The sequence below is a fragment of the Megalobrama amblycephala genome, linkage group LG6 (genome assembly GCF_018812025.1).
Source record: "Megalobrama amblycephala isolate DHTTF-2021 linkage group LG6, ASM1881202v1, whole genome shotgun sequence".
Classification (NCBI taxonomy): domain Eukaryota; kingdom Metazoa; phylum Chordata; class Actinopteri; order Cypriniformes; family Xenocyprididae; genus Megalobrama; species Megalobrama amblycephala.
In genome coordinates, this window is record NC_063049.1 from 29,843,826 (window position 1) to 29,863,444 (window position 19,619).

General features: G+C 34.8%; 1 protein-coding gene across 9 annotated transcripts in view; it reads left to right on the forward strand.

Moving 5' to 3' along the window:
- dachd (dachshund d) overlaps positions 1-18,586 on the forward strand; it is a 126,423-nt gene extending 107,837 nt beyond the window's left edge. For 5 of the 9 annotated variants that reach the window (XM_048193819.1, XM_048193822.1, XM_048193821.1 and 2 more), the window contains 5 exons: positions 2,171-2,316; positions 5,686-5,833; positions 10,756-10,899; positions 12,684-12,752; positions 16,421-18,586. In XM_048193819.1, the coding sequence (XP_048049776.1) occupies positions 2,171-2,316; positions 5,686-5,833; positions 10,756-10,899; positions 12,684-12,752; positions 16,421-16,461 (548 nt within the window). In that variant the 3' untranslated portion in view covers positions 16,462-18,586. The remainder of the gene's footprint in view (positions 1-2,170; positions 2,317-5,685; positions 5,834-10,755; positions 10,900-12,683; positions 12,753-16,420) is intronic. The other 4 variants (XM_048193820.1, XM_048193823.1, XM_048193826.1 and 1 more) reach the window with 2 other exon arrangements.
- Positions 18,587-19,619: the final 1,033 nt, after the last annotated feature.

The window sequence follows — 19,619 nt, forward strand, 5'->3', positions numbered from 1 at the left end:
TGCAAATAAAACAGTAAAATCAGTCAGGCAGTGAATTTATGCATGACAATATTATAATATACAGTATAAAAATGGATATTAATTTTGAAATTAGTTAAATTATTAGTGTTTTATAGATTAACATTAAGTAAGTGTTAGATAACAGCAAAAAAATGGGGGAAATGAGCATGCACAAAATGGTACACACATTTATTTGCGCACCCCTAATAGATAAAATGGACTACACGGCATGTATATCAAAAGACATTATCATTTTTTAATAATGCATTACATTAATAGACATTCTTCTTGGTTTTTGCCATTTAGACAGTCTGAATCATCCTGTTGTGTTCTGTTAGTTGGTGACATGCCCTGTGTGTTTTCTCGTTTTGTAGCAGGCAGACTTATGATGTGATTGGCAGCACGCTATGACAGCGTGAAGATAGTGTCAGTGCAGGGCTGTGTGGTTTAAAGTGAGTTATGATAGTCTGTGTGTACATGTTTGTCCATGTGTGTGTGGAGATGGATTCAGGGGGTTATGAGGCCTTTACGTGTGTGTAGTGATGGATGCGGGCCTATGATAGCCTGTATAAGGCTGTGGCTGTTAAGATAAATGTGGAGTTTTGATGGCCTGTGTGTAAGTGTGAGTGTGTGTGTGTGTGTGTGTGTGTGTGTGGAGATGGATGTAGAGTTATGATTGTCCGTGCAGCAGATGGCAGAGGTCTGCCCTAACGGAACTGATGAATGGCAGATGATGTCATCAGAGCACTGACAGGCTCTGGTGGCTGTTCACAGGAAGTGAGCAGGAATCTGCTTTATATTTCAGCCCCACTGGACACCTGCTCAGTGTCCGCACTCACATTATTCTCTTTCAGGTCTGTCTGTCTATCTATCTATCTATGAAATGCAACTTTAATTTGTGGAATTATTAAATAATGAATTATAATACTTTTGTTAAATGCAACCAAAAAACGTTTTTATTTCAGTGCATGTGTTCCTGTAGCTCATGGTCGAACATGGCACAAGCAACACCAAGGTCATGGGTTTCAATTCCAAGAAACACATAATATTAAAGTGTATTGTAAATGGATTTGGATTGGAGTGTCTGCCAAATGCATAAATGTAAATGTAATGCATATTGATTGAACATGTTTACTACACTATAAAGAGGATTTAATTTTTTCATAATTTTTTTTCTAACACGAGGTACTTTAGATTACTTTCATTTACCAGCACAATGTTTAATAAGTTGACATGGTGATTAATCTTGGAAAGCTGTTTGTAAAGACATGCTGCACACTTTACAGTGCTCATCCCAGCATTTTCTCTCCTTATGACATTCAGCTGGAAGTCCCAGTGGACTAGGTGATAAAATATATACTCTTTAATGTGCCAGCCCCTGTTTTTATTTGTCTGGTAGACATAAAATCCTTTTTCTTTTATTTCCAGAGGGTTTTAACGGCAGCCCCACCTGTGACATTTTACACCTGCACATTTATGTGTCAACCATCGACTGAGAGAAAATAAATGATATTTATTTTCCTCAGTTTTTTTTCTAGCAGGTTCCTCTTGAATCTCTTCCAATCTTATTGATTTTTTATGCACCGATTCCTTTGAGAGGGTTAATTCATTTGCCCAGAATGGCATTGCCAGTCTGCTGAGGGGGCGGCAGTAGTGTTGAAACATGGTCAATGAGGGTTCACCACCTTGTGCCATATGGCCTTTGTTGAGAAGCCAGGGCCCTTGATAATCTCAGCTTGCCATATGCATCTGCTTGAGTGCGGTCTTTTCCTATCAGAGAGTTTTCGTGCCATATGGAACGGGTGGGCTTTGTCTCCCAACATATCCATGCCCTCGGTGCTACCGAGAAACACATCATTTCCAAAAATGCAAATGCCTATTTCTTAGAAGAGCCTCTCATTTTATCTGTATGTAAAATCTCTCAAGCATTTATAGTGGCTATAAATACAGAAGCATCAATAATAGAGTGCCGTGTGACACTGACAGAATGGGCTATCAATCATATGTGCTTGATTGGGCATGCTTGTATAGATGTTAATTTTACATCTCACAAACAATCTGGGTGTATAAACACCAATTCAGGAAAATAATGATTTATTTTACAGCACAGTACTACATGGAGTGTGTCATCTGTTGTGCTGAATGTGTATGTTTCTCTGTTTGCCACCAGAAGAAACCCCCATGTGCACGCCAACTGCGAGAGACGGCTATGAGAGGCTGTCGTTTGCGGGTCAGACTTTACCTCCAGGATTCCCTTCACCCTTCCTGTTCCCTGATGGCCTGTCGTCTATAGAGACCCTTCTGACTAACATCCAGGTAAGAGACCTCTCTGTCAGAAGATATTTAGCAGAGAGTGAAATACACCATGAACGGTCTTTCTTGATTCTGTTCTCCCTGGACTAATTCAGACTATTCACAAAGCATTAATAAAATGCTTGATGACATATATGCGTTATGTTGGAAAACCAGCTAAGACCATCAAAGGCCCTTAGGTTGGTTTACATTTTGTGTCAAAAGTACCGACTTCGATACCAAGTCATTACTTAAATTTTAAAAATGTGACGCTTTGAGCGCTGTTGAGCGGATTTGTAAACACCTCTGATTGGCCGTTGTGTTAACACGCTCAACACATACAGTACAGTCCAAAAGTTTGGAACCACTAAGATTTTTAATGTTTTTAAAAGAAGTTTCGTCTGCTCACCAAGGCTACATTTATTTAATTAAAAATACAGTAAAAACAGTAATATTGTGAAATATTATTACAATTTAAAATAACTGTTTTCTATTTGAATATATTTCACAAAGTAATTTATTCCTGTGATGGCAAAGCTGAATTTTCAGCATCATTACTCCAGTCTTCAGTGTCACATGATCCTTCAGAAATCATTCTAATATGCTGATCTACTGCTCAAGAAACATTTAATGTGTACAATTGTACAAAATATTTGTGTACAATATTTTTTTTCAGGATTATTTGATGAATAGAAAGTTCAAAAGAACAGTGTTTATCTGAAATCTAATCTTTTGTAACATTATAAATGTCTTTACTGCCACTTTTGATTGATTTAATGCATCCTTGCTGAATAAAAGTATTCATTTCTTTAATTTCTTTTCAAAAAAATAAAAATAAAAATTCTTACTGACCCCAAACTGTTTTCAACATTGAAAATAATCATAAATGTTTATTGAGCAGCAAATCAGCATATTAGAATGATTTCTGAAGGATCATGTGACACTGAAGACTGGAGTAATGATGCTGAAAATTCAGCTTTGCATCACAGGAATAAATTACTTTGTCAAATATATTTAAATAGTACACAGTTATTTTAAATTGTAATAATATTTCACAATATTACTGTTTTTTACTGTATTTTTAATTAAATAAATGTAGCCTTGGTGAGCAGACGAAACTTCTTTTAAAAACATTAATAATCTTAGTGGTTCAAAACTTTTGGACTGTACTGTATGTCTGTGATTGGCTTCAATGATCAACGCGGGAGTGTTTGAATTTGAAAGCGGGAGCATTTGTATCTCCCGCTTGTATCTGTGTGAGTGCTCGGCAAAGAGCGTCATTGATGACTATTTACAACATGTTTTTGAACCGTTGATCATTGAAGCCAATTACAGACATATCTGATGATCACGCGAACACAAAGGCCAATCAGAGGTGTTCACGAATCTGCACAACAGCACTTGTCACATTTTTAAAATTTCAGCACCGACTTGGTACCGAAGTCTGTACTTTTGACAACACTAGTTTACGTAGTGCATGACTGAATATTTTCCTCAAACGGCCATTCGAAAATGGTGTTGATTAATGACTTTTTTTAACTTATTGGAATGAGACATCCAAAGAAACTATTAAACAACATCCAAAATTAATGTTAAAATTAACCAAATTGCTAAACTTGAACAAACCACATTGATGAATTGTGAATTGGACTTCTCAGTATTACCAATAAATTATAAATGTAAAAATAAAAGGTCATAATTTAGTAATATAGTGATTCCAATAAAACATCATCATCAAAGAATTTTCCTCTTGAATTTTAGCAGGTTATCTGCTGGTTGCTATAGTAACATTTTATTTTATCCCACTGTGGACTGGCCAGCTGACACATGTCATGATCTTATCACGTCATGTGTCAAAACACAGCAAACACCAGTGATTCTGAAGATTACACATAATGGAAGGAGATGGCACATCAAGTCGTTTATCACAATTTATGGCAGTCTTAAGCCACTGTTTGGAAAATATTGTAAAGGGAGGCTGATGTGCAGTGATATTTGCATCATGCTTGAGGTTAAGCCAAACAATCATACATTAAGAAATATTTATGCTGTTTACATGTAATCATTTAGAATATACTTTTATTTAAAGCAACATTTTTAAAAGAGGAAAATAAGCAATTTAACATGCACGAGCAATTTTTGGATTTACAAAAACTTGAGCAGATGTGTAAGTGCTGAAGAGTAGAGAAAAGTTTATATACAGTTCAAAAGTTTGGGGTCTGTATTTTTTTTTTTTTTTTTTTTTGAAAGAAAGTAATACTTTTATATTCGACAAATAATAAGAAATGTTTCTTGAGCAGCAAATCAGCATATTAGAATGATTTCTGAAGGATCATGTGATATAAAGACTGGAGTAGTGGCTTCTGAAAATTCAGCTTTCAGCTTTATTAAAATATATTTAAATAGAAAAGTTATTTGAACTATTTTAACTTCAGTTGCCTGTGGCAGGTGTAGCAAAAAGTTAATATGCTAGTTTTCTGGGTGCTCCTCCAGCTGATGTTTTTTCCCCATCAAAACAAATGCACAACCGCATATATTCACCATGACTTCCTTGATCACCACTGTGGTTGTCATGCAAGTAAGACCCAGTCAGAAAGATGAATGTAGTTGATTAACACCGCCTCTGAGACTAATGATGTGGGTACAGTATGGGGAGTGAGAGGTTTGCTCATTGCTCTTGTGATATGGCCATCAGATCTATCGCGCTGCTTTCGGCCCCATTGTTAATTAGCAGGACTCAGTTCAGTCAGTCATCTTTAATCATGATTTCAGGGTAATGTTTTGATTGAACATTCACACACAAATCAACAAAACGAACCCAAGCTGAAAATTGAGATAAAGCAACTTTGTCTAAATTGGGGTCATAAGAAGGAACAATTAGTATGATATAGCCCATTGCATTTGGCTTAATTGCATGCGTACAGGGAATAATTGTTTTGAAATGGTCACCGCGCTGTTTGAATGGTGAATACCGCTTTAACTGTTGTTTTGAGATAGGCTGCTTTATACTTCAAGATTTGATCGTTCTTATACATCCTGCTGCTTCACAAACTGACAAACAGTTAAGTTATAAGTTCATTAAAGCTCATATTGGGTCCATGACATGTTGCTGTTCTTTTGAAGAAATGCGACAGTGATCAAACTTGAAAGGACAGTTCATTCAAAAATGAAAGTTCTGTTATCATTTACTCACCCTCATATCCAGTCTTTTTTTTTTGGAATACTTTCGTCTTTGACATTGACTTTGGACAAAAAGTTTTTTTCAAAGTAGTTTTGTAACTTTAAAGTGACACTGCTTTATCATAAAGCAAACCATTGGTAAAGTTTATTGACTCCTGAGTAGGTGTGTGTGGACTTTGTATAATGTGAGTTTGTCTCTTGCTGCTGTTGAAGGGTTTGCTGAAGGTGGCAATTGATAACGCCCGCGCTCAAGAGAAACAAGTGCAGCTGGAGAAGACGGAGCTGAAGATGGAGCTGTTTAGAGAGCGAGAGCTCAGGGAAACCCTGGAGAAACAACTGGCTGTCGAGCAGAAGAACAGAGGTGTGTACTACTCGCACACGCACACACACACCTAAACCACATAGAGTAAACACAATTTATATGTCACCCATATAGTTTGATTCCCGGTTCTAGAGGCATTTAATTAAAAAGGCAAAGTCTTTTACTATACGCACCAATTTTAGAAATTCCATTTAGGGGCCATATTTGCTCCTGTGAATTGTATTTATTAGGGCTTTTTTTCTTGCCACTTGAAAAATATACCATGTGTCATCTTTTTATGTCAACTGTTTCATTGTAATCAGCTTATTAATGTAAATTCTCAGTATGACTAATTAGGTTGAGGACTTCTGTCTATAAAATTATCTATAAAAATTAAACCAACATTAGAATTTTATGTGATAAAATGTAAAAGATTATACATTTTGTGTGTGTGTTGCTTTCATGTGTCGTTTTGGGTGGTTTTGTGGTATTGTTAGTCAAATGCTAAGAAATATAGGCAACCACAAGAGCATTGCTAAGTTACTAAAGATGTTCTGGGTAAGTTTTGCAATGGTGCAAAAGCAACCACCATTATTATACTGGGCCCTGCACATGACATGCAGGATAAAAAATATGTATATCGCGACCACAAAATAACAATTTGTTCCCACAGCTTACTAATACATCAGCATGTTTTACTAATGGCAGTGGCTATTTGCACTAAGTGCAAATAGCAACAGATGCTATTTACACTAAGTGCAAAGAGCGATAGATGCTATTTACACCAAGTGTAAATAGCAATTAAATACTGTTTACACTAAGTTGAAATAGAATATTTTCTTAGCGATAGATGCTATTTACACTAAGTGACAATAGCAGCATAAGTGGACACACTTAACGATTTTAAGGCCGATTATGAGTGTAATTTGATACTTATGACTGATCATGCCCAAACGTGCCGAGTCAGAGCCAGTTGTGTTCAGTCGTGTTTGTTTAAATTCCGTGTGTAAGCATTTAAATCGGCTTCAGACGGAGGAAACAGTCTTTGTTTGTTGAGCTCAGTCTTTGAAAGTTTTAGCTAGTCGTTAAGTGTGTCCAAGGCATTAGTGATATGCTATTTACACTAGGTAAAAATAGCGATAGATTATATCTACACCATGTAAATGTATCAGTTCTTTGCAATAAGAGTAATTAGTAATTAGATGCGATCTATACTTTATATTGGCAGATACTATTTGCACATCAGTATTTTTGTATATTAACAGGATGCAAAAATATCATAGAGTGTAAATGGTTATATTTATTAAAATTATTAAATGGATGCTTCCTTATTGGGAGATTAAAAACCCTCCCTACACCTTCCCCTAACCCTACCCAATAAACACTTTTAATAATATTAAACACTCTATTTTAACTCACACTATTTCCACTTTTAGAGCATTATTTTCATTTTTATTGAAAATAAATGTGAGCTTGACAAAAGGCGGATTCGAACCCTCATCGATTGCTTTAAAAGCCAGATTTGCGAGTGTTACTCACTACTTCTGCGCCACTGAAGATGTTGAATTCTGCGCACCTTTTTTAAAACTTGTGGCCCAACCAGACATAGGTGGGCGGAGCTAGTGTAAATGGCATTTGCCAACAAGGGATGCTATTTGCACTTAGTGTAAATAGACACGTTCCCTCGTTTCAAGTAAATCGCATGTCTGATATAATTCTTTGTTCCCTCGTTTTACTAAATCATGACCACTTTTTAATAATTTGTTCCCTTGTTTTAGTTAAATCAAAATGAAGGGACAAATTAGTTCAATTTGGTCACGATTTACTAAAACGAGTGAACGAATAAGTAAATCGTGTCCACGATTTACTAAAACGAGAGAAAAAATTCTTAATTTGTGTAATTAAGTTCTTTGTGGCCACAATATATATTTTTGTCTGCATGTCATGTGCTGTATACTGTATACAGTGCTCAGTGTAGTGCTCAAAGTAACATTTTAAACAATATCTCAATGAACACAAAAACAATTTCCAAAATGTTGACAAGACTAAGTTTTATATAACATCTCTTTAACTTATAACATGAAAGTAAGGTTAATAATATAACTTAGAGAACAAAATTTTCAGTTTTACTCATATTAGGGTGATGCAAAAATGAATACACCCCACTCAAAGTCTCTTGCGCAAAGGTAAATTTTAGACTACAAATGTCTAATTTAACAAGAATTCAACCACAGGTGAGTCTAATTATTCATTACACAGGTGTCCAGCAGACAGTTGAATATAAAAGGGTGTTAAAACCCCTTCCCATTTAATGCTGTCAGCAATGGCACCACATGGAAGAGAAATGTCACAAGACCTGAGGAATTATTTCTTTACACCAGAAAGGTGAAGGCTACAAGAAGATCAGCAAAGCTTTACTTATCAGTCAGAATACTGTAGCAAAAGTGGTACAAAAATTTAAAAAAGATGGAACTGCAGCCATCTCACAGAGACGTCCAAGTCATCCACGAAAGTTAACACCTCGACAGGAGCATCTTCTGATGAGAAGGGTTGAAGAAAATTGCCATGCAAGTTCACTGCAGTTATCCAAAGAAGTAGAAAGCCAAACTGGGGTGACTGTTTCCCGTGACACAGTATGGCGTACACTGCAGAGGAATGGCATGCATGGGTGCCATCCATGAAGAAGCCTCTCCTAAAGCCCAGGCACTAAAAAGCCCTCCTAGAGTTTGCCAGCATTTCATGGCATCATGAATTCACAGATGCACTGCTCTATACTGAAAGAGAAGATGCTGCCATCACTCCGTGCCCTTGGTCGTCATGCACTTTTCCAACATGACAATGATCCTAAACACACATCTAAGGCCACTGTTGGATTTCTGAAGAAGAATAGAGTGAAAGTGATTCAGTGGCCAAGTATGTCTCCAGATCTGAACCCTATCGAACACCTATGGGGAAGAGACAAGTTGAGCATCACTCTCCATCCAGCATCCAGTCTCTAAAAGAGGTCATTCTTGAAGAATGGAAAAAGATAGATGTTGCAAAATGTCACCAACTCGTTCATCCCATGCCTAGAAGACTTGGTGCTGTCATTAAAAATCATGGAGGCCATACAAAGTACTGGATGTAGTAGTTTTTGTTGTGGGGTGTACTCATTTTTGCATCACCCTAATTTGAGTAAAACTGAAAAATGTGTTCTCTAAGTTATATTATTAACCTTACTTACATGTTATAAGTTAAACAGATGTTTTATTAAACTTAATCTTGTCAACATTTTGGAAATTGTTTTTGTGTTCATTGAGATATTGTTTAAAATGTTAATTTTCAAAGGGGGTGTACTCATTTACACTGAGCACTCTAATTAAGCTTAGAATACAACATTTAAATATATCAGATGTTACAAAAAATCTGAAGAATTCATTATCAAGGTTTTTCCCCTTATTTTGAATTTTGTTCATATCTTGGTTGTGCTAAGAACATGAATGTGAATTGTTTTTTAGTTACCATACTTTTGATTTCTGACTAGCTAACAATAAAACAAACAAAAAATAGAAAAAAAAAATAGATAGACTTACAATACCGTTCAAAAGTTTTTTTCTTAAGTAAATGTTTAATACTTTAATTCAGGAAGGAGGCATCAAAAGTGACAGTAAACACTTTCACATTGTTACAAAAAAAAATCTTTTTTTACTTTCTATTCATCAAAGAATCCTAAAAAAAACAAAATGCATCACAGTCAACAGTTTTCAACTGATAACATTTAGAAATGCTACTTATACACCAAATCAGCATATTAGAATGTTTCCTGAGAGATCATGTGACACTGAAGTAATTGCTGCTGAAAATTCTAGGCATGAGTTTTCATAGAGACTTGATGGTGGCCTTTTTTTGTCTTGTGATTATAAGCAACCACCCGCAAAAATGTTTGCATGGACTAGTACCAAAAATCTCCTTAAATGAACCGCAATGAATAATTTCAAAGTATAGAACAATTAGTGCAAAAGTGCATTAAAATAACCTGAAAATCCATGTTACAAGCTCAGTTGTTAATTACAAGCACACAAAAAAGCGTGCTGCCAAAGTGATAGAGACAAGGTCATAAATCGAGCAGAATGAGGCATATTCACATTACGATCAATACATGAGCACAAATTGATTATGTGTGCAGAAGTGCTTGTGGGAATACAGTATATTACCGTAACTTCATACATAGATGATGTCTAAATGCACAGGGTGCATTAGAAAGATATACTGTACAAAGCCTTCGTTCGAGTGAGTGTGGTTAAACTCATGGAAACATGAATAAAATAAGTAATTTATATGGTAAATGTTTCTAAATGAGCCACAATATTTCTCGGGGGAAGGCCATGATTGGACTACAGATTGATAATAGTTTAGCTAATAATTTAACTCTCTTTGAGATTAAAAGTGATATGTGCATTACAGATGGCCTCTAGTTACATACTCTATTGTATTTTATTATTGCATGAACATATAATTATGAATCTACATTTTGGCATCAATAAATGATTTAGATTTTTTTTCTGCACAAAAGTATTTCTAAGTGTGACTTAATAGTCTCATGTTCTTTGTATTTATCCTACATAATGAATCAAATTGAGCTTATTAAGGCAGTTTCACAGAAGGTTCCTTATAAATGTGCCTACAGCCCTCCAGCTTTCTTCTGTTTAATATTCAGTGTGCCTCTTTTCTCTCCTTCTTCACAGAAAGTTTCCCTTAACCTCGTCTCATTGGCATTTTAACCTAGGTTAATCCAGGTTATCGCTGGCTCAATTATTTCGCTAATGACACAGTCAATTTCTCATTGAACGAGAACATTTTTTCAGCTGCAACTTTTCTATGAATATTTCCTCACTGACAGAGTTTGAACACCAGCTCTCCTTCCTTTAGTCTTTAATATCAGATATACTTCTGCATATGACTGGGGTCCTTGACTGCTGCTTTTCTGTGTTCTTTGCACACAGCGATCATTCAGAAGCGATTGAAGAAGGAGAAGAAAGCAAAGAGGAAATTGCAGGAGGCACTGGAGTATGAATCAAAACGACGAGAGCAGGCAGAGCAAACCCTGAAACAGACATCACCCACAGAAAGTCTCAGATCACTCAACGGTGAGACAACTTACCAGAACGTTGACATATTTAAATTTGTTAAAGGGTGTTATTTTTCCATTTCATTGTTAAGTTCTATGAGTTGTGGATTCCAAGATAGGGAATTTGCAATGTCGATAATGGTCACTTCATGTTAAATATCCTCTTTATTGTGTTGTATTTTTGCTGAGAATATTCTGATGAAATATGTTTCAGTATGTTAGATAATATAGGAAGCCAGTCATTACCAAAAAACAAAACATTCACGTTGGGGTCTTCACTGCAGGGGTTTATTTTGGGATAATGACCGGGTGACTATAGAGTACACGATTCCAATTAATATACAGCTACTGAGCAAAAAAATACACAATTGGGCATTAAATATTAATTAAAGTTAATTGTAAATTGTATTATGTATTAAAAGAGACTTGAAGCTTTCACATTTATCCAGAAAATGTGTTTGGGACAAATTATAAGGTACACTGTGGTCACGATACTGTATTTGACAGTGATAAGAGGTCATTTAAAAACCATATCTACCATAAAAACAAGCATTTTCTTTTTCAAATTTGTTTAGTGTCAAAGTAATTTGAGCATAAGAGTTGCTATTATTAACTAAAATGTAATTAAAACCATTACATTTTGTATACTTTTTGTTAAATTAAATAATGCTTAGATAAAATTAAATAAAAATATGATATGAATGATTAACCTAAAAAAAAACAAAAAAACAAAAATAGAAATGTTGCCTTGTCAACTAACTTAAAGTCAACTAAGTTAAAGTGCTAAAATTACTAAAACTAAGATAAAAATAAATTAAAACTATAGAGATATAAAAATATAAAAAACTAATTCAAGAAATTAATAAGTTCTAAATAATACTGAAATAACACTGCATTGGACACATTTTTAATACATCCTAAAATGATTAAAGGTTAGAAATTTCTTACAAAAAAATGAAATTTCTGTCATTAATCACTCACCCTCATGTCGTGCCAAACCCTCAAGACCTTCGTTCATCTTTAGAACACAAATTCAGATATTTTTGATGAAATATGAGGGGGTTTTTATCTCTCATTGAAAGCAACGAAATTACCACATTCAAGGTCAAGAAAAGTAGTAAAAACATCGTTAAAATAGTCAACGTGACTACAGTGGTTCAACCTTAATGTTATGAAGCAACAAGAACACTTTACAAAAATAACGACACGAATACTTTACAAAACAGAAGAAATTGTTGAATAAAGTCGTTATTTTTGTTTTGTTTTTGCGCACAAAAAGTATTTTCGACGCTTCATAACATTATGGTTGATCCACTGTAGTCACATTGACTGTTTAATGATGTCTACTATTTCTCTGGACCTTGAATGTAGTAATTTCGTTGCATTCTATGGGGGATAAAAAAACCTCTCGGATTTCATCAAAAATATCTTAATTTGTGTTCCGAAGATGAACGAAAGTCTTGCGGATTTGGAACGACATGAGGATGAGTACTGAATGACAGAAATTTCATTTATGGGTGAACTAACCCTTTAAAGTGTCGAATGAAACAAGTATATTCTACATTAGCTACATCTGCACCAAGCCTAGCAAGATCTATAGGATTAGACTAACATGTGGCGAAATGCTCTGTTCAGTATTCAGAACACCACTTATCCATTGGTCGAAACTTCGCCCTGACCCGAGCGATCTGCTGAGCACATCCACCCTCCACCCATCACGAAAAAAGACGAGGCTAGAAAACTTTCCTAATTAAGCACAGATGTCATGGATGTTTAATCGTCATTATCTTTTCATTTTGCCAGACTCGTTGACCCAGGAGATAGAGACTGACCGCAGCAGTGGCAGAACAGATGCTGAGAGGACAATACAAGGTACGTGTTTTTCAGGAGACTATAAATCTCGGCTCAGCTCCCGTATATGAGCCTCGCTTTAACTCGGCCTGCTGTTCATGCATGCAGCCTGCCATCTGGGCCGCAGATCCTACAGTTCAAGACGAAGGTCAAGATCAGTGGGATATGTCAAGAGAACATTTCTAGACTGGGAAAATATATGAAAATATGACAGTGACACAGTCTGCTGAAATGGAGAGCTAATTCTTTGTGAGGGTGTGAAGGAGTTTGATGGGATATTAAACAAGGTACAAGGAGAAGATTAAACATTAAACAAGCCCACTGAGTCAATTAAAATTGTACTTTTGTTTTGTACTTTTTACCAGCAGGGATGTATTAAAATAATATTAAAGGAATAGTTCACCCAAAAAATGAATGTTCTTTCATCATTTACTCAACTTCAGGTCCTTCCAAACCTGTATGACTTTCTTTCTTTCTTCTACAGAACACAAAAGATATATGTTGTATTGTACATGTGTGTGTGTATATATATATATATATATATATATATATATATATATATATATATATATATATATATATATATATATATATATATATATATATATATATATATATATATATATATACGCACACATGTATATCACAGTCAATATGGTGTTCAGCTCAATAGATGAAGGTAAAGGATAAGATTATATGGATATAATCACTGGATAGAATCATTTTACAGATAGTCCCCCTTGACAGTAAGACCTTGTCTATGTTGTGTACCTCAGAGACCAATGCAATTTAATGAGCATAATAAGAAGTTTCATTATCTGAAGATGACCCACAGTGGAGCACAACACACCCACTCAAATAAATACACACACACTTTATAGGTTTATGGGTGTTTATGGACCCGGTTTAGTCTGGTATCGTTTCACAAAAAACCACTTGCCCATTTGCAAATGTTTCAGTCACACTCTTTTAACTACACCTTAAGTGTTAAGTCGCTCGTCGCTCTGATGTCTATTTTAATTGTACCCAGCAGCACATGCGATACAAAAAAACGTCGTCTTGAGTGGTCTCAATTTCCCTTTGAAAATAGTGTGTGGAAATTGCTATGAAATGTGGGAAATGGCATTTTAATACCCCGTCGCAAGTAAAAGCCCCGTAACCCAGTTTGATTAGCCTAGTTAATTTTTTTTTGTGTGTGTGTGAAGGAAGTTTTTAGTAAAAATAAATGGAGATCCAGTGCAAGGAGTATGATTTTTACCCAACTAAATCAAGTGACACTCACTTGATGAACAGGAAATTTTTTTTTTTTTTTTAGAGCATACAATGTCATTAGCATTATGATGGTTCTTATGTCTAAAGATGAATAATTTCCCAGCATTAATTGCTTAAGTTAGTATAAGCATAGAGGGGAGAGAAGCTTGTTTATTATTACTTGAATTGCTTTTGTCAGTAGTTCTTTTGAGCAGACATATAGTGAAATTTGAGACATTTAGGTCATATGATCTGGAGAAAAACGTACTGACAAAACTAGATTTATTTCTCTACAAGATACAATCATTTCATAGGTTATATGGTCAATGCCCTTGAAGAATTGACTTAAAAACTGCCCACAGGAAGTGTGTGTGTGTGTGTGTGTTTTAAAATAGCATGTGTGTCTGTTCAATTACAAGAGCATTTTTTTGTGTGTTCATGTCATGGTTACTGTGGCCTACAACTAGTGTGGCATAATTACTCTTAAATGGCAAAAACATAAAAAAATGATGCTGATAAATTACACTTGCATGTGAGGGTAAAATTCTATTCCAATCTGTATACAAAAAAACCAAAGAGACATGCTATAATTTCAGCACTTGGCTGTTGGGGGGGGGAAATAATGAGAGCATAATTTCAGAGAACTAATTATTTCTATTTGTCTTTTGTCACACTCTGTAATTCTGCTATATTAACACAGTCTGTGTTTATTAATTGCTTTTCCAGTGTTTTGAATCCATTCCAAGAATAAGCTTGACTGTTTTTCCTGGCTCCGTGCTTCTGGGAGCACATCTCGCCACTAATTCCTTGTGATACCGAACATAATATCTCCCCGGTATCTCTTCCCGATGCTCAGCGCGCGCCTCTCGATGTTTTCTGCAAGTTTACACGACCCTGTGAGGGGAGATAAAGTTCTTTGTTGCAAGATTAAACATCAAAACAGTTAAAGTGAAATTAAAATTAAATGAATGAATGTCACTGAAGCAAAAAAGGCAGTAATTAATGGTTCCCTTAATTGTCTTCATAAAATATTTGCATGGGCATAATTTGCATAATTTACATGTATTAATTAATCTTTCAAAGGAATTTTATGCTGAGAGAAGCCAAAAATTCCTTTGTTTTATTTAGTATCTAATGAAATATTTATCCTCTTTAATGAACTTTTCATCTTGATTTGAATATAAAAATGCCAAAGTTTTAACATATTTTAATGAGGGGGTTCTTTCATAAAACAACATGGCAGTCATTCGATTTTTCCCACTCGAGAAATATTCCTGGCACTGTTTGCTTAAGCTAGTTTAGCTACACTCCATTTGACCCAGAATTAATATGCTAATTTGTACATTTAAGATTAGCTTCCTGCTTGTTTTTGTTGTCGTTGTTCTCAGGTTGTTTAGATTTGACTGTGGTATTTGAATTGTATATTTTCTACATCATTTAGGATAAATCATTTTGTTTATGTATTTTATTTGCTTTATTGAATATTTGATTTTATTGTCTGAGATCAAAATTCTGTATCAAGACATCTCCAGCACCAAATATGGTTCAGTCTGATTAATTAAGGCAATCAAAATCACATGCATTTATCATGATCTGAATACTTTTTTTATATAGCATTTTTATAATTGGGTAGATAATATGGATTAAGCTTTTGGCATGCCCTGTGAGCCTAGAGCCATATATTTGATTATATTTAATATTTATCAAGATCACAACATTAACCCCTTTATTCATCAGATTACTGGATTCACATTAATCAATATGTAGAGAAAAAAAAAAGTCTTTTTACACAAAATTATTAGAACACATCATAGTGATTTCATATCTGTGGTGTTTCTGAACAATCCCAAAAAAAGCCAAATTCAAAACACACAGCAGATACAGCATCTATCACACCAATAGTCTCGTTTCAACCTATTCCACCACAGAGCTTTCTAGATCGGTCCCCACTTTGCTCGTCAGAATTTAATTTTATTTGCACTGTCAAAGAGAGAAAACGCTGCTTAAATGCAGTGATGCAGCATTCCCGGACACAGAGGAAATGTTCTGGTAATAAACGTCAAACAAGCTCCTGAGCCATGCTTAACAGATGCTTTTACCAGAAGAGGCAAAGAGAGCTGCCGCCCATTCAGGCATGCACTCGCCAATGAAGGTTCGCTGGAAATGGAGAAAGCTCATTAGATTGTACACGTCAGAGAAGACATTACAAAATAAAGGCTGATTTTTTTCGCTAAATTCCATTTATGCATAGAAAGTGTCATTTGTGAAGTGCTTCGCATCATGAGGGCAATGTTATGTTCTTAAAATGTGACACACATTGATCCACTGGGCTTACGATGGTGAAATTTGTGCATTTGCATTGCATCACTGTTACTTATCATTGCTTTATTGCTCAGTTCTGTTCGGTATACTTACTTTGTCTCTCCCTTTATCATCAGCAGATGGAAGACTTTTTCTGAAAACCACAGTGATGTACTAACAGCGTGGTGTTGAAGACTGGCAGCGTGTATCGTATGAAGATTCTCCAGAGTCCCCTCGCAGGGTAATTTAGTTACAGAAACAGGTCAATCGCTCATAGAGGTGCATCAAGGGGTTTATGCTTGGCCCGACGTGGAAGACGGATTGTGTCCGAATGTAGTATTAGGACTCTTATTCTCAATGATATAAACGTCATATTATGCCAGATGTGGGATTGGATATGATGAGTTGGCGAAGGTGACAATTTGAGCACAGTAAAATGTACCGTTTGGTACACTCGGTGATAATATTTACAACAAATTCACAGCACTGAAGATTTTTTATACTGTATTTAAACCAGCGAAAAAGCTTCGAAAATTCAATCTGATTCAGAGGTTTTGTTTTGTATTAAAAAAAAAGAAAAAAAGAACATAAATCAATGTCATAACTATTTGCCAAGATGTTAAAGATCCAAACTTGGAGAATAACCTCTGAAAATGTGAATTTGAATATATGTTGATCAACAGAAAAGACTAATATGTGCTTTTAATGTTTTCTAAACTAGAAGAAAAAAACAATCAAGTTTCATTTCTATCATTATTGTATATACATGAACAGAAGATAGGTTAACTCACTCACTTTGGTATTTGTATATAATGTTAAAAGTTGGTATTGTGTATGCAGTAGATCTATTAGAAGAACAATGCCAACGTTTATATTGAATTTATAGATTTGTTTTGTTTCTGAGCCATCATTCTTTCAATTCGCTGCCACTATGGTGAGGAAGCATGCAGGCATGTAAATGTGTTGTCCTGAATTCATGTTATTCAATAAATACTTAACTGTGCTGAACAAATGTACTTAGGGTTTCTTCACTCACACCCGGTGAAAGTTGATAATCACTACTATCTTTTTAACAGCTACATTTTCAATTTGCAGTGATATGAATCTAAAACTTGTGTGGATTGATTTCAACTTCAGTTTATGGAAAAGTCGTATAGATCGCCAAATTTTACCCACCATGATTACACTCAATTTGGTGTATTACTTTCAGTAATAGGCCCCTTTAAATAATACGTATTTAATGTATCATATTAAATAAATATGTATTACTCTTGTCAATGGCTTCGCTAACAGGCAACAGATTCCCATCGGAAAATTACAGACAAAATAATATTAGACAATTTTTTAAATCAGAGATAAAAGAGGATGAAAACTTGAAGATAATTATTCATAATTGCCCCATGTGGATCATATTTGATAAAAATGCATATTGAATTTTGAATTTTTTTTTTTAGCAAATTGCAGAATTATAATAATAATAATTGTTTTAAAGAATGGTAGACTTATTATTTTTTTATTTTATTGTTTATTTTCAATTGTTTTGAGAAGATTCTTAAATCATTTGACAGAATTTTTAACAATTGCCAGCAAAGATTGCAAACATCCATGCGAGCCCTTAACATATTTAACAGAAAACAAAAATCAAGTATTCATAGCAATCCCAAACTAAAACATTTGAATAAAGAGTGAAACAATTCAGCCGGATGAGTTGTGCTAATTAATGGTAATGTTGAATATATTAAATCATAGATTACAGGCTTTTATTGTACCAAGTAGATGATGATGATGGTGATGAGGCACTTATTGGATAATCAAGAAAGAATATGTGTTGAAAGGATCCTTTATTAGATGGACGTATCTAATGTTATGGGGCAGCTATTTATACTATAATCATAGACATTATTTTGTCACACATTTGTCCTCAGTCTGTAACAATTCCAATGTTTATTGTGTTAAACTACATGTCAAAGTATCTTTTACCTCATCAACGAGGACTTGCCTTTTAGTTTCTTTTTATGTGATGTAAACACTGTAGCAAGATTTATGGACATATTGTTCCTTATTTCTTTCTATGGCAGTAAAGGAAACATAAATATTGAAAGGATGTCTTGTTTTAAAGTGCTTTTCCCTCTTTTCTGATCCTGTCTCCTGTAATGACACGGTATGTAAGTGTGCGCGCGTGTGTGTGTGTGCGCGCGCGAGTGTGTTTCTGCACACATGCACTGAAGTGTGGAGTTGCATGAGTGTGTGTCTGTTTTCTATTCTATGGTGTCATATATGGTAATAAAATATTTGTGAGTCAATGATTATTAGACTAAGCTCTTTTGCGAATGAATCACTTTGTCATTATAAACAACCTGAGAGAGAAACGCACACTGTTTATGGTGTGACTTTACCATCAAATGTCACTGTGTTTAATGCAGTTGAACTCATGAATCTATGTAGTCAATCAACAAAGAATTCACAAGTGTATCCTAATAAAGAGACTGCAAATTTTCAGCTGCAAAACAAAACGTCACGTATGATATTACATAAGCTGTGTGCTTATATTTTAATCTGAAGGGCAATCAAAATTGTTCATGGTTGAGTTGTAAAACATGTGTTACTGAGCAATGACAATATCTAGCAGAATAAAACCACTCATGCTTAGTACAGTGAGCACACTGCTCTACACAACACATGACTGAGAAATAATACCTTTCATTCATTCCAGCTGAATGGGCACAATATTCCTGGGAAAAGCCACATATTCAAAACGTGCATGAAGAAAGAAGGAAACAAGAAGAAACTTACATCTCTTTGTTTAATTTAATTACTTATTGATAAACTGTTAGAACTGAGCCAACCAGGGTTACTCCTGTTATGCAGTTCATTTTCATCCTTCCATCATATACAGTTTTGAATAAATAAAATCACAGTTTGTAAAGATACATGGAAAACATCACAACCTGCCGTTTTCTTGTTTTTAAACATCCATAGATATAAATGAAGAAGAATTATACAATTAAAGGGATAGTTCACCCAAAAATGAAAATTTGATGTTTATCTGCTTACCCCCAGGGCATCCAAGATGTAGGTGACTTTGTTTCTTCAGTAGAACACAAATGATGATTTTTAACTCCAGACGTTGCCATCTGTCTTATAATGTGAGTCAATGGTAACACAATTTATAAGAGTCAAAAAATATGCACAGACAAATCCATATTAAACCCTGCGGCTTGTGATGACACATTGATGTCCTAAGACACGAAACGATCGGTTTGTGCAAGAACCTGAACATTATTTTTATCATTTTTTACCTCTAATACACCACTATGTCCAACTGCGTTCAGCATT